The sequence below is a fragment of the Anomaloglossus baeobatrachus genome, chromosome 2 (assembly GCF_048569485.1).
Source record: "Anomaloglossus baeobatrachus isolate aAnoBae1 chromosome 2, aAnoBae1.hap1, whole genome shotgun sequence".
Taxonomy (NCBI): Eukaryota; Metazoa; Chordata; class Amphibia; order Anura; family Aromobatidae; genus Anomaloglossus; species Anomaloglossus baeobatrachus.
Genome location: NC_134354.1, coordinates 764,825,884 through 764,841,956, shown reverse-complemented (window position 1 = coordinate 764,841,956; position 16,073 = coordinate 764,825,884). Strand labels below are relative to the sequence as shown.

Genomic DNA, 16,073 nt, shown 5'->3' with positions numbered 1-16,073 from the left:
GACCTGACGTCGGATGTGAAGGGCTGGAAGCATCCTGCATGTTTTCTCCCCCCTCACTGATCACTGTGGGGACCACCCAGATTCCCGCATTTTCCTGGCGCCGCCCACGGCTCCACTCCTCCCCTGAGAGCTCGGCAGCCATTTTTTGGCATTCTGCCGGTGGAGGATTCTCAGTGAACAGCTCTGCAGCTTCCGGGGGACCTCTAAGGCAGGGAATCTGGAGGACACACACTCCGCTTGTTAGCGGTCGGTAAGCCACACCGGTCACCCGGTGCTGGTCCCCCTAGGGTTGCCGGAATAGATACGTATTTATATATATATTTCTGTTCGGTCGGGCTGTATACCCGTTTTTTACCCATATACCCTCAGTGATCATTCTCCTAGGAGACAACAGCATGTCGTCCACAAGGAGCAAAGCTGTTAAGGCACAGGGGTTTTTTGCCTGCCTGTACCTCTTGTGGGGCTATGTTACCTGCGGGTTCCACCTACCCTCACTGTGAGCAATGCTCGACCCCTGTTTCGCTTGCTCAGCCGGAGCCTCGGTCACTAGTGGGTCCCTCGGCTCATGTAGACCCCCCCTGCTCCCCCTGTCCAGGCGGCAGGGACAGAGTTCGCCTCTTTTGCTGAGAAACTCTCTGAGTCACTCTCACAATCCATGGCTCAGTCTATGGACAAATGGTCTGCCAAGCTGCTAGAAGCTTTGCAGTCCAGACCGGTCCTTACACAGGCCCCGGCCCCTGTTGGATCGTCGCCTCCAGGCCCCTCTCGGTCCGCGCCGCAGCGCGCTCCCAGGTTGGACCCTAGGTCTCACGTGGAGGACTCCTGCCCGGACCACAGTCCTAGACCGGCTAAGCGGGCTCGCTGGGAATCTTCCCCGACTTCTTCACGCTGCTCGGGTTCCCAGCTTGAGGACTCTCTGGAGGACGAGGCGGACGTCGCAGCTCAGGGCTCTGACCCTGACGTCGCCCTTAACCTTGATACACCTGAAGGGGACGCCTTAGTGAATGATCTTATCTCGTCTATCAACCAGGTGTTAGATCTCTCTCCCCCTCCTCCTCCTGTAGAGGAGTCGGCGTCTCAGCAGGAGAAACACCAGTTTCGGTTCCCCAAACGTACACGTAGTGCGTTTTTCGATCGCTCTAACTTCAGAGACGCTGTCCAGAAGCCCAGAGCGGTTCCAGACAAGCGCTTTACTAAGCGCCTCACTGACACGCGTTACCCCTTCCCCTCTGAAGTCGTTAAGGGTTGGGCTCAATGTCCCAAGGTGGATCCTCCAGTCTCTAGATTGGCGGCTAGATCTGTGGTATCGGTTGCAGATGACTCATCGCTAAAGGATGCCACTGACAGGCAGATAGAGCTCCTGGTGAAGTCCATCTATGAGGCCACGGGCGCGTCTTTTGCCCCGGCCTTTGCAGCCGTGTGGGCACTCCAAGCTATCTCAGCTTGTCTGGCTGAGATTAATGCTGTCACACGTAATTCTGCTCCGCAAGTTGCATCTTTGACTTCTCAAGCGTCAGCTTTTTCTTCCTACGCCATGAACGCAGTCCTAGACTCTGCTAGCCGTACAGCTGTGGCATCCGCTAACTCTGTGGCAGTCCGCAGGGCCATGTGGCTGCGCGAATGGAAGGCAGACTCGGCCTCCAAGAAGTTCTTAACCGGTTTGCCGTTTTCTGGCGACCGCTTGTTTGGCGAACGATTGGATGAGATTATTAAGGAATCCAAGGGAAAGGACTCCTCCTTACCCCAGTCCAAACCTAAGAGACCTCAGCAACGGAAAATACAATCGAGGTTTCGGTCCTTTCGTCCCTCCGCCAAGCCCCAATCCTCTTCGTCCAGCAGGCCGGAGAAAGGCCAGAGGAACTCCTATGCGTGGCGGTCCAAGTCACGCCCCCAGAAGGCCGCAGGAGGCACTGCCTCCAAGGCGGCCTCCTCATGACTCTCGGCATCCCCTAGCCGCATCCTCGGTCGGTGGCAGGCTCTCCCGCTTTGGCGACGCCTGGTGGCCACATGTTCAAGACCGATGGGTGAGAGACATTCTGTCTCACGGTTACAGGATAGAGTTCAGCTCTCGTCCTGCTGCTCGTTTCTTCAGAACCACTCCGCCCCCCGCTCAGGCCGACGCACTGTTTCAGGCAGTGGACGCTCTGAAGACAGAAGGAGTTGTGATCCCCGTTCCCCTTAAGGAACGTGGTCGCGGCTTTTACTCCAACTTGTTCGTGGTGCCAAAAAAGGACGGATCTTTCCGTCCCGTTCTGGACCTCAAGCTACTCAACAGACATATGAGAACCAGACGGTTTCGGATGGAATCTCTCCGCTCGGTCATCGCCTCGATGTCACAAGGAGACTTCCTAGCATCGATCGACATCAAGGATGCTTATCTCCATGTGCCGATCGCACCCGAACATCAACGCTTCTTGCGTTTCGCCATCGGGGACGAACACCTTCAGTTCGTGGCATTGCCTTTCGGCCTGGCGACAGCCCCACGGGTTTTCACCAAAGTCATGGCATCCGTCGTGGCGGTCCTACACTCTCAGGGCCACTCGGTGATGCCCTACTTAGACGATCTCCTAGTCAGGGCCCCTTCCCGGGTGGCGTGTCAACACAGCCTTACCGTCGCTCTGGCGACTCTCCAGCAGTTCGGGTGGATCATCAACTTCCCGAAATCCAAGTTGACACCGACCCAATCACTGACTTACCTCGGGATGGAGTTTCATACACAGTCAGCGGTAGTCAAGCTACCGCGGGATGAGCAGCTTTCTCTGCAGGCAGGGGTGCAATCACTTCTTCGGAGTCAGTCACACCCCTTAAGGCGCCTCATGCACTTCCTGGGGAAGATGGTGGCAGCGATGGAGGCAGTGCCGTTCGCGCAATTCCATCTACGGCCACTCCAATGGGACATTCTCCGCAAATGGGACAGGAGGTCGGCTTCCCTCGACAGGAACATCTCTCTTTCCCTTGCAACCAAGACGTCACGTCAGTGGTGGCTCCTTCCCAATTCTCTATCGCAGGGAAAATCCTTCCTACCCCCAACCTGGGCTGTGGTCACCACGGACGCGAGCCTGTCAGGGTGGGGGGCGGTTTTTCTCCACCACAGGGCTCAGGGAACCTGGACTCCGATAGAGTCTTCCCTTCAGATCAATGTTCTGGAGATAAGGGCAGTATATCTAGCCCTATTGGCTTTCCATCGGTGGCTGGAGGGCAGGCAGATCCGTATCCAGTCGGACAACGCCACTGCCGTCGCATACATCAACCACCAAGGCGGCACTCGCAGTCGTCAAGCCTTCCAGGAAGTCCGGCGGATTCTGCAGTGGGTGGAAGCCACAGCCTCCACCATCTCCGCAGTTCACATCCCGGGCGTAGAAAACTGGGAAGCAGATTTTCTCAGTCGTCAGGGCATGGATGCGGGGGAATGGTCTCTGCACCCAGAAGTGTTTCGAGAGATCTGTCGCCGCTGGGGAACGCCGGACGTCGATCTCATGGCGTCACGGCACAACAACAAAGTCCCGGCATTCATGGCTCGGTCTCAGGATCACAGAGCTCTGGCGGCGGACGCGTTAGTTCAGGATTGGTCGCAGTTTCGACTGCCTTATGTGTTTCCTCCTCTGGCGATGCTGCCCAGAGTGTTACGCAAGATCAGGTCCGACTGCCGTCGCGCCATTTTCGTCGCTCCAGACTGGCCGAGGCGGTCGTGGTACCTGGATCTGTGGCATCTCACGGTGGGTCAACCGTGGGCGCTTCCAGACCGCCCAGACTTGCTGTCACAAGGGCCGTTTTTCCATCTGAATTCTGTGGCCCTCAACCTGACTGTGTGGCCATTGAGTCCTGGCTCCTAGCGTCTTCAGGGTTATCTCAGGATGTCATTGCCACTATCAGACAGGCCAGGAAACCAACGTCCGCCAAGATCTATTACAGGTCTTGGCAAATCTTCTTATCCTGGTGCTCTGATAACGGTTTTACTCCATGGCCGTTTGCCTTACCCACTTTTCTTTCATTCCTTCAATCCGGAATGGACAAGGGTTTGTCTCTCGGCTCTCTCAAGGGACAAGTATCGGCGCTCTCCGTATTTTTTCAAAAGCGCCTAGCCAGGCTTCCGCAGGTCCGCACGTTCCTGCAGGGAGTTTGCCACATAGTCCCACCTTACAAACGTCCGCTGGAACCCTGGGATCTTAACAGGGTGCTAACGGCTCTTCAGAAACCACCTTTCGAGCCGCTGCGGGATGTCTCTTTATCACGTCTTTCGCAGAAGGTGGCCTTTCTAGTGGCAGTTACATCACTCCGGAGAGTGTCTGAGCTTGCAGCGCTGTCATGCAAAGCCCCCTTCCTGGTGTTTCACCAGGATAAGGTGGTTCTGCGTCCGGTCCCGGAATTTCTCCCTAAGGTGGTATCTCCTTTTCATCTCAATCAGGATATCTCCTTGCCTTCATTTTGCCCTAATCCAATTCACCAATGTGAAAAGGATTTGCACTCTTTGGGTCTGGTGAGAGCACTCCGACTCTACGTGTCTCGCACGGCGCCCCTGCGCCGTTCAGATGCGCTCTTTGTCCTTGTCGCTGGCCAGCGTAAGGGTTCGCAGGCTTCCAAGTCAACCTTGGCTCGGTGGATCAAGGAACCGATTCTTGAAGCCTACCGTTCTTCTGGGCTTCCGCTCCCTTCAGGGCTGAAAGCCCATTCTACCAGAGCTGTGGGTGTGTCCTGGGCATTGCGGCACCGGGCTACGGCTCAGCACGTGTGTCAGGCAGCTACGTGGTCTAGTATGCACACTTTCACGAAACACTATCAAGTGCATACCTATGCTTCGGCAGACACCAGTCTAGGTAGGCAAGTCCTTCAGGCGGGGCTCTTTTTATTGAGGTATTCTTTTACCCACCCAGGGACTGCTCTTGGACGTCCCAATTGTCTGGGTCTCCCAATGGAGCGACAAAGAAGAAGGGAATTTTGTTTACTTACCGTAAATTCCTTTTCTTCTAGCTCCTATTGGGAGACCCAGCACCCGCCCCTGTTCCCTTCGGGCTGGTTGTTCTTTTGTGTACACATGTTGTTCATGTTGAATTGTTCTTTTGGTTCATGGTTTGCAGTTCTCCGAACAACATCCTTCGGATTGCATTTACCCCAGACCAATTTATAAGTTTCCTCCTTCCTGCTTTTGCACCAAAACTGAGGAGCCCGTGATCCACAGGAGGGTGTATAGGCAGAGGGGAGGGGTTACACTTTTTTAAGTGTAATACTTTGTGTGGCCTCCGGAGGCAGAAGCTATACACCCAATTGTCTGGGTCTCCCAATAGGAGCTAGAAGAAAAGTAATTTACGGTAAGTAAACAAAATTCCCTTCATCTCTATATATCTCTCTCTCTCTATATATATATATATAATCTTGACAGATGAGGGGGACTGGAGAACGGTTGCGTAAAATTTTGCAACTTTTTAAAATGTTGCAATTGATGAGTCGGCTGAAAACATCTGGAAACCCCAAACCAGTGCACACAATGGTGAACTACAAAAACTCAAAAAACAGATGACATAAATACAGTAGACTTTAAAATAAAGTAAAGCACCAATGAAAAACAGGTAAAAAATGAAAAAATGAAGTAGTGTTGCAAAACATTTTTGTATCGATGAAGCTTGTTTTGGTCTCCACCTGAGCTCACTGACTGTTTCCTTCAGAGGTGAGGATCGCGGCGGTGGAATCCCTGTGCCTCCTGGCTCGCTCCTCTCGCCCCTTTGCGGAGAAGTGCTTAGATTTCCTGGTTGACATGTTCAATGATGAGATAGAAGAAGTGCGGCTGCAGTCCATACACACCATGCGCAAGATCTCCGACAACATCACCCTCCGGGAGGATCAGCTGGACACCATCCTGGCCGTGCTGGAGGTACAGTATACTAGATCATCACGGCGGATTAATTTCCATCTAAAGAATTCACACTACATTTTCACATCCACTGTATAGATTATAAAAAAAATAAAAAATTACCTTTTACAGGTTTATAAAAATAATCAGTATAGGCTTGTGCACACGTTGCTTTTTCTTTGGCGCTCCATTGGGAGACCCAGACAATTGGGTGTATAGCTACTGCCTCCGGAGGCCACACAAAGCATTACACTTAAAAGTGTAAGGCCCCTCCCCTTCTGCCTATACACCCCCCGTGGGATCACGGGCTCCTCAGTTTTCAAGCTTTGTGCGAAGGAGGTCAGACATCCACGCATAGCTCCACTGTTTAGTCAGCAGCAGCTGCTGACTATGTCGGATGGAAGAAAAGAGGACCCATACTAGGGTCCCCAGCATGCTCCCTTCTCACCCCACTTTTGGCGGCGGTGTTTGTTAAGGTTGAGGTACCCATTGCGGGTACAGAGGCTGGAGCCCACATGCTGCATCCTTCCCCATCCCCCTTAGGGCTCTGGGTGAAGTGGGATTTACCGGTCTCCAGGCACAGAGACCGTGCTCCGTCCACAGCCCCTGGGGAATCTGCTGGATATGGAGCGGAGTATCGTCAGGGACAGGGCCCTGCTACGCCAAGGTACTCTGTGTCCCCGTACAGACCGCGCGCACACTGCAGCATTGCTGGGTGTGTTAGTGCGCCGGGGACAACAGCGCTGCGCGCTTGTGCCACACTTCCACAGCTTGCTGAGGGAGTTAGTGTGTTGGGAACTGCCGCGCCGGCCCCTGCTGGCAGTTTTTACTGCGGCGCGGCTGGGACTTGTGGTGCGCCGGGGACTTCCGCGCTGGCCGTGCATATTTGTCGGCCGCGCTTATTACTAGAGTCCCCGGCTTTTGCGGCCTAGTTCCGTTTCGTTCCCGCCCCCAGGCCTGCCAGTCAGGGGAAGGGCGGGACGCTGTACAGAACGTCAGCGCCGAGGGCTGGAATCTGCTTTACATACTCCAGCCCGCACATTGAGCACAGTGGGAAGCCAGTTTCCCGCACTTTGTCTGAGGCACGCCCACGGTCCGCCCCTCTTCACAGAACGCCGGCAGCCATTCCTGTGTGCAGGCTGAGCTGGAGAGGGGAGACAAGTTCTGGGAGACCCAGGCACGGGATTCTGGCGACTACACACCCGCTTTTAGCGGGCGGTAAGCGGCACCTCCGGTGCTGACCCCACTAGTGACGAAGTGTTCAATTGTATTTTTATGCTTGCATGCTATACATTGCACTAAACGGTCGCTGGTGATTCTTGGCTATATACCCTCCTAGATTGCTCTGTGGAGAATACAGCATGTCGTCCGCAAAAAACAGGGGTGCCAAGGCACAGGCTTTCTATGCTGCTTGCACCGCTTGTGAGGCTGTTCTACCGGCAGGTTCCACTGACCCCCATTGTGTGCAGTGCTCGGCCCCTGTGCCCCCTGCTCGGCCGGGGCCTCTGCTGGAGGTGTCCCAGAGAGATCCACCTGTGAATTCTGTCCAGGTGACGGGGACAGAGTTTGCAATTTTTGCGGATAGATTATCTGTGACTATGTCTCAGATTCTAGAAACTTTGCAGTCTAGACCAGTAACTCAGACCATGGGCACTGTTGATTCATTGCTCCCTGGTCCCCCTCAGTTGGAACAGCTCCGGGCTCCGGGGGTGTCCCATACATCCCAGGGTGATGGCTCTGACACGGACGACAGTCCCAGACAGCCTAAGCGAGCTCGCTATGAGCGGCCCTCTACATCATCTCACTGGTCAGGGTCTCAGCAGGAGGACTCTCTGTGTGATGAGCCGGAGGTAGCTGATCAGGATTCTGATCCTGAGACCGCTCTCAATCTGGATACTCCTGATGGTGACGCAGTAGTGAACGATTTTATCGCGTCCATCAATAAAATGTTGGATATTTCTCCCCCAGCTCCTCCAGTGGAGGAGTCAGCTTCACAGCAGGAGAAATTCCATTTCAGGTATCCCAAGCGTAAATTAAGTACTTTTCTGGACCACTCGGATTTTAAAGAGTCAGTCCAGAAACACCACGCTTATCCAGATAAGCGTTTCTCCAAACGGCTTAAGGATACACGTTATCCCTTTCCTCCTGACGTGGTCAAGAGCTGGACCCAGTGTCCCAAGGTGGATCCCCCTATCTCCAGGCTTGCGGCTAGATCCATAGTTGCAGTGGAAGATGGGGCTGCACTTAAAGATGCCACTGACAGACAGATGGAGCTCTGGTTGAAATCCATCTATGAAGCTATCGGCGCGTCGTTTGCTCCTGCATTCGCAGCCGTATGGGCACTCCAAGCTATTTCAGCTGGTCTTACACAGATTGACACGGTCACTCGTACATCTGTTCCGCAGGTGGCATCCTTAACCTCTCAAATGTCTGCATTTGCGTCTTACGCGATTAATGCGGTTCTGGACTCTACGAGCCGTACGGCAGTGGCATCCGCCAACTCCGTGGTTTTACGCAGAGCCTTGTGGTTAAGGGAATGGAAAGCAGATTCTGCTTCCAAAAAATGTTTAACCAGTTTGCCATTTTCTGGTGACCGGCTGTTTGGTGAGCGTTTGGATGAAATCATTAAACAGTCCAAGGGTAAGGATTCATCCTTACCTCAGCCCAGACAAAACAAACCCCAACAGAGGAGGGGACAGTCGGGGTTTCGGTCCTTTCGAGGCTCGGGCAGGTCCCAATTCTCCTCGTCCAAAAGGACTCAAAAGGATCAGAGGAGTTCAGATTCTTGGCGGGCTCAGTCACGCCCAAAAAAGACAGCCGGAAGACCCGCTACCAAGGCGGCTTCCTCATGACTTCCGGCCTCCTCCCTCCGCATCCTCGGTCGGTGGCAGGCTCTCCCACTTTGGCGACATTTGGCTGCCACAGGTCCAAGACCGTTGGGTGCGAGACATTCTGTCTCACGGGTACAGGATAGAGTTCAGTTCTCGTCCTCCAACTCGATTCTTCAGAACGTCTCCGCCTCCCGACCGAGCCGATGCTCTTCTGCAGGCGGTGTGCACTCTAAAGGCGGAAGGAGTGGTGATCCCTGTTCCTCTTCAAGAGCAAGGTCACGGTTTTTACTCCAATTTGTTTGTGGTACCAAAAAAGGACGGGTCTTTCCGTCCCGTTCTGGACCTAAAACTTCTCAACAACCACGTGAGAACCAGACGGTTCCGGATGGAATCCCTCCGATCCGTCATCGCCGCAATGTCTCAAGGAGATTTCCTAGCATCAATAGACATCAAGGATGCTTATCTCCACGTACCGATTGCTCCAGAGCATCAGCGTTTTCTACGCTTCGTTATAGGAGACGAACACCTTCAGTTCGTAGCCCTGCCTTTTGGTCTGGCGACAGCCCCACGGGTCTTCACCAAAGTCATGGCAGCTGTAGTTGCAGTCCTGCACTCTCAGGGACACTCCGTGATCCCTTACTTAGACGATCTGCTGGTCAAGGCGCCTTCTCAAGAGGCATGCCAACACAGCCTGAACGTGGCGCTGGAGACCCTCCAGGGTTTCGGGTGGATCATCACCTTTTCCAAGTCAAATCTAACCCCGACCCAGTCGCTAACATATCTTGGCATGGAGTTTCATACTCTCTCAGCGATAGTGAAGCTTCCGCTTGTCAAACAGCGTTCTCTACAGACAGGGGTGCAATCTCTCCTTCAAGGCCAGTCACACCCCTTGAGATGCCTCATGCACTTCCTAGGGAAGATGGTGGCAGCAATAGAGGCAGTCCCTTTCGCGCAGTTTCATCTGCGTCCACTACAATGGGACATTCTCCGCCAATGGGACGGGAGGTCGAAGTCCCTCGACAGAAACGTCTCTCTCTCTCAGGCGGCCAAGGATTCTCTTCGATGGTGGCTGCTTCCCACCTCATTGTCGAAAGGGAAATCCTTCCTACCCCCATCCTGGGCGGTGGTGACGACAGATGCGAGTCTGTCAGGGTGGGGAGCAGTCTTTCTCCACCACAGGGCTCAAGGTACGTGGACTCAGCAAGAGTCCACCCTTCAGATCAACGTTCTGGATATCAGAGCAGTGTATCTTGCCCTACAAGCCTTCCAGCAGTGGCTGGAAGGCAAGCAGATCCGTATTCAGTCGGACAACTCCACAGCGGTGGCATACATCAACCACCAAGGAGGAACTCGCAGTCGGCAAGCCTTCCAGGAAGTCCGGCGGATTCTGACGTGGGTGGAAGACACGGCTTCCACCATATCCGCAGTTCACATCCCAGGCGTGGACAACTGGGAAGCAGACTTCCTCAGTCGCCAAGGTATGGACGCAGGGGAATGGTCTCTTCACCCGGACGTGTTTCAGGAGATCTGTCGCCGCTGGGGGATGCCGGACGTCGACCTAATGGCGTCTCGGCACAACAACAAGGTCCCAGTTTTCATGGCACGGTCTCACGATCACCGAGCTCTGGCGGCAGACGCCTTAGTTCAAGATTGGTCGCAGTTCCGGCTTCCTTATGTGTTTCCACCTCTGGCTCTGTTGCCCAGAGTGCTGCGCAAGATCAGGTCCGACTGCCGCCGCGCCATCCTCGTCGCTCCAGACTAGCCAAGGAGGTCGTGGTACCCGGATCTGTGGCACCTCGCGGTAGGCCAACCGTGGGCTTCCAGACCGACCAGACTTGCTGTCTCAAGGGCCGTTTTTCCATCAGAATTCTGCGGCCCTGAACCTGACTGTGTGGCCATTGAGTCCTGGATCCTAGCGGGTTCAGGATTGTCTCAAGAGGTCATTGCCACCATGAGACAGGCCAGAAAACCTACCTCCGCCAAGATATACCACAGGACGTGGAAAATATTCTTGTCTTGGTGCTCTGCTCAGGGAGTCTCTCCCTGGCCATTTCGATTGCCTACTTTTCTTTCCTTCCTGCAATCCGGGTTGGAAAAAGGTTTGTCGCTCAGCTCCCTCAAGGGGCAAGTCTCAGCGCTATCTGTATTTTTTCAGAAGCGCCTAGCACGACTTCCTCAGGTACGCACGTTCCTGCAAGGGGTCTGTCATATCGTCCCTCCTTACAAGCGGCCGTTAGAGCCCTGGGATCTGAACAGGGTTCTAATTGTTCTTCAGAAGCCGCCTTTCGAGCCTATGAGGGATGTTTCCCTTTCTCGCCTTTCACAGAAAGTGGCCTTTCTAGTAGCGGTCACGTCTCTCCGGAGAGTGTCCGAGCTAGCAGCGCTGTCATGCAAATCTCCCTTCCTGGTGATTCACCAGGACAAGGTGGTTCTGCGCCCGATTCCGGAGTTTCTCCCTAAGGTGGTATCCCCGTTTCATCTTAATCAGGATATCTCCTTGCCTTCCTTGTGCCCTCATCCAGTTCATCAATGTGAAAAGGATTTGCATTTGTTGGATCTCGTGAGAGCGCTCAGGATCTACATTTCCCGCACGGCGTCCCTGCGCCGCTCGGATGCACTCTTTGTCCTTGTCGCTGGTCAGCGCAAAGGGTCGCAAGCTTCCAAATCCACCCTGGCTCGGTGGATCAAGGAACCAATTCTTGAAGCCTACCGTTCTGCTGGGCTTCCGGTTCCTTCAGGGCTGAAGGCCCATTCTACCAGAGCCGTGGGTGCGTCCTGGGCATTACGGCACCAGGCTACGGCTCAGCAGGTGTGCCAGGCGGCTACCTGGTCGAGTCTGCACACTTTTACCAAACACTATCAAGTGCATACCTACGCTTCGGCGGACGCCAGCCTAGGTAGACAAGTCCTTCAGGCGGCGACTGCCCACCTGTAGGGTAGGGCCGTTTTTACGGTCCTATCACGAGGGGTTATTATACCCACCCAGGGACTGCTTTTGGACGTCCCAATTGTCTGGGTCTCCCAATGGAGCGCCAAAGAAGAAGGGAATTTTGTTTACTTACCGTAAATTCCTTTTCTTCTAGCTCCAATTGGGAGACCCAGCACCCGCCCTGTTTGCTTAGGGATTTTTGTTTTTTCGGGTACACATGTTGTTCATGTTGAATGGTTTCGGTTCTCCGATGTTCCTTCGGATTGAATTTGTTCTTAAACCAGTTATTGGCTTTCCTCCTTCTTGCTTTGGCACTAAAACTGAGGAGCCCGTGATCCCACGGGGGGTGTATAGGCAGAAGGGGAGGGGCCTTACACTTTTAAGTGTAATGCTTTGTGTGGCCTCCGGAGGCAGTAGCTATACACCCAATTGTCTGGGTCTCCCAATTGGAGCTAGAAGAAAAGGAATTTACGGTAAGTAAACAAAATTCCCTTCTTTATCATACTTTTTTTTAATGCTTTTATCCTTGCAGAATTTGTTGTAGAAATAAGAAGCAGCGTGTCAATTGTTTCTGCTTTTTTTTTTTTTCCCCTGTATTTTCTCCATCTCAATAGTTGAAAAAAGCATAAAAATGCCCTTCTTTTCAGCAGCTTTTTTCCTGCCAAAACATGCTTTTTGTATAGCAAAAGATCTGCTAAGTGTGCGCCTGACCTTTTTATATAGTCTGGCGCCATCTGGTGTCGACAGTGTATAGCACTGTGCACGTCCTTCTAACGAGCTGGTCGCACATGCTCGGATCTTTGTATATTGATCCACTGATCAATGAGAACCAGCCATTAGAAGTGGCTTTCTGTCTACTTGTCAGGAATGGACCAAAATATCTGCAGTAGTTTAGCAGAAAAGCTGTAGAGAAAGAATGAAAGAATAAATAAATCTTTATTTTTTTATAGCGCTAACATATTCCGCAGCACTTTACATACATCAGGAACACTGTCCCCATTGGGGCTCACAATCTAAATTCCCTATCTGTATGTCTTTGGAGTGTGGGAGGAAACCGGAGAACCCGGAGGAAACCCACGCAAACATGGGGAGAACATACAATTTCCTTGCAGATGTTGTCCTTGGTGGGATTTGAACCCAGGACCCCAGCGCTGCAAGACTGCAGTGCTAACCACTGAGCCACCACAAGACTGCAGTGCTAACCACTGAGCCACCACAAGACTGCAGTGCTAACCATTGAGCCAACGTGCCGCCCAGAAGAAGGGAATATACTATTTGCTGCCAGAGGAAGAAGGAGACTGATTCTATCCAGATCCCTCCACTAGTGGCAAAAAGTGATTTTCATACACTCTTATAAATAGAAATGAAGATTTGGGGTTTTCACTGTAAAATTTTTGTCTTGGAGCCTTCATTGGGGACACAGGAAAACCATTGGAAGACCATGGGTGTATGCTGCTACCACTATGCACAAAAAAATGTTGGCTCCTCCTCAGAAGGACGCACTCACCAACTAGCACAAAGTTATTCAGTTAGTGAGCAAGGAGTAGGAGAATCAACAGACAGTACACATTAGTAATTGCAAACACTAACGCTAAAGAAACATGGGTGCTGTGTCCCCCAATGAAGGGTACGAGAGAGATTTTATGGTGAGTACCCAAAATCCTCTTTTCTTCAGCGCTCTATTGGGAGACCCAGACGATTGGGGTATAGCTACTGCCCTCCGGAGGCCACACAAAGCACTACACTAAAAAGTGCAAGGCCCCTCCCCCTCTGGCTATACCCCCCCGTGGTATCACGGGTTCTCCAGTTTTCAAGCTTTGTGCGAAGGAGGTCAGACATCCACGCATAGCTCCACAGATTTTAGTCAGCAGTAGCTGCTGACTATTTCGGATGGAAGAAAAGAGGGCCCATATAGGGCCCCCAGCATGCTCCCTTCTCACCCGTGGATGGTGTTGTAAGGTTGAGGTACCTATTGCTGGTACAGGGGCTGGAGCCCCACATGCTGTTTTCCTTCCACATCCCCTTGTAGGGCTCTGTGGAAGTGGGATCCTGCCGGCCTCTAAGCTCTGACGCCGGGCTCCATCCACAGACCCATAGCACCTGATGGATACGGAGCAGGAGTACAATCAGGGACATGGCCCTGCATCATACAGGTACTCTGTGTCCCCGGCAGGCACAGACACACTCCGGGCTGGCTGGGTGTTGTAGTGCGCCGGGGACCGTAACGTTGGAGTTAGTGTTCCTACAGTTTACTGGGGGACTTTGTGTTGTGGGAACGCAGCGCCGACCCCCCACTGGACCGGGCGGCGCTGCTGTGACTTGTGGTGCGCCGGGGACACGCCGACCGCGCTTTTACGGCGGCGGCGTTTATAAATCCAGTCCCCGGCTTTTGCGGCCTAGCTCCGCTTCGTTCCCGCCCCCACCCTGTCAATCAGGGTAGGGGAGAGACGCTGTTTCGCAGCAGCGACGAGGGCTGGAGCCTGATTTACATGCTCCAGCCCTCTCACTAGGCACAGAGGGAAGCAGGCTTCCCGCTCTTAGTCAGGAACGCCCAGGGCCCGCCCCCCCTCCTCTCCCAGGACGCCGGCAGCCATTACATGCAGTCTGGCTGGAGGAAGGACGCAAGGCTCTGGGAGACCTGGACTAGGGGGCTTTTGGAGATCACACACCCGCTCTTAAGCGGGCGGTAAGCGGCTTTTCAGCTGGCCCCTCTAGTGCCTCAGTGTGTATTGGTGTACTGTGTCACCAGATATATATATTTAGTTATTTCTTGCACTGTAAGGTCGCTTCCTGGCTGGATACCCCAGATCGCTCTGAGGAAGCAGCAACATGTCATCCACAAAACGCAAGGCTGCCAAGGCTAGGGCTGTGTACACTGCGTGTGCTGCATGTGGGGCTGCTCTACCAGCAGGTTCCAAAGACCCCCATTGTGTGCAATGCTCAGATCCGGTGCTGCTTCGCCAGCCGGAGTCCGGAGAGGTAGTGACCCAGGCTGAGACGCTTGTAAGTCCTGCCCCGGTGTCAGGGACAGACTTTGCAGTTTTTGCTGATGGAATGTCTGTGACTATGGCAAAGATCCTTGAAACTTTGCAATCCATGACTGGGGCTCAGTCTATGGACACGGCGAGGTCTCTGTCCTCTAATCCCCCTCAGTTGGAATTAGTCCAGACTGCAAGGGGGTCCCCGGCTTCCCAGGCTGAGTATTATGACTCAGATGATAGCCCCAGCCACCCTAAGCGAGCTCGCTGGGAAAGACCCTCAACGTCATCACACTGCTCAGGGTCTCAGCGCAATCAGTCGCCCTGTGATGCGTCTGAAGAGAGTGATCAGGAGTCTTATCCTGGAACCCCTCTCAATCTGGATACCCCGGATGGGGACGCCATGGTAAACGATCTTATCTCAGCCATCAATAGACTGTTGGATATTTCGCCCCCAGCTCCTTCTGCAGAGGAGGCAGCAGCAGAGCAGGAGAAGTTTCGTTTCCTCTATCCCAAGCGTAAATTGAGTGCTTTCTTGGATCACTCTGACTTCAGAGAATCAATCCAGAAACACGACGCTCATCCAGAAAGACGTTTCTCTAAACGTTCTAAGGATACACGTTTTCCTTTCCCCCCTGATGTGGTCAAGCGCTGGACCCAGTGTCCAAAAGTAGACCCCCCGATTTCCAAACTTGCAGCTAGATCCATAGTTGCAGTGGAGGATGGCGCTTCACTTAAGGATGCCAATGACAGACAGATGGACCTTTGGTTAAAATCTGTCTATGAAGCTATCGGCGCGTCGTTTGCTCCAGCAGTCGCAGCCGTATGGGCGCTCCAAGCTATTTCAGCTGGTTTAGCAAAAGTGGATGCTATCATACATCCAGCGGCGCCGCAAGTGGCGTCCCTTACCTCGCAGATGTCTGCGTTTGCGTCTTACGCTATCAATGCGGTCCTAGAATCTACCAGCCGCACCTCAATGGCGTCCGCCAATTCGGTAGTTTTGCGCAGAGCCTTGTGGTTAAAGGACTGGAAAGCAGATGCTGGTTCCAAAAAATGTTTAACCAGCTTGCCTTTATCTAGAGATAGACTGTTTGGCGAGCCATTGGCTGACATCATTAAACAGTCCAAGGGTAAAGACTCTTCTTTACCCCAGCCCAGATCAAGCAAACCTCAGCAGAAAAAATGGCAGCAGAGGTTTCAGTCCTTTCGAGGTTCGGGCAAGACACAATTCTCCTCGTCCAAAGGGACTCAGAGGACGCAAAGAGTCTCAGATTCCTGGCGGGCTCACGCACGCCCCAAGAAAGCAAATGGAGGAACCGCTTCCAAAGCGGCTACCTCATGACTTCCAGCTCCCCCCCTCCGCATCTCCGGTTGGGGGCAGGCTCTCCCGCTTTTCCGACATTTGGACGTTACAGGTCAAAGACCGGTGGGTGACAAACATTTTGTCTCGCGGGTACAGAATCGAGTTCAGTTCTCGTCCTCCAGCTCGG

The 16,073-nt window shown here is 53.3% G+C and overlaps 1 protein-coding gene across 1 annotated transcript in view; it reads left to right on the top strand.

The window, feature by feature from the left end:
* Positions 1 to 5,665: 5,665 nt before the first annotated feature.
* Positions 5,666 to 16,073, top strand: part of INTS4 (integrator complex subunit 4) — a 45,644-nt gene continuing 35,236 nt past the window's right edge. The window contains exon 1 of the mRNA XM_075337508.1: positions 5,666 to 5,866. Coding sequence (XP_075193623.1) covers positions 5,750 to 5,866 — 117 coding nt within the window. The 5' untranslated portion in view covers positions 5,666 to 5,749. The remainder of the gene's footprint in view (positions 5,867 to 16,073) is intronic.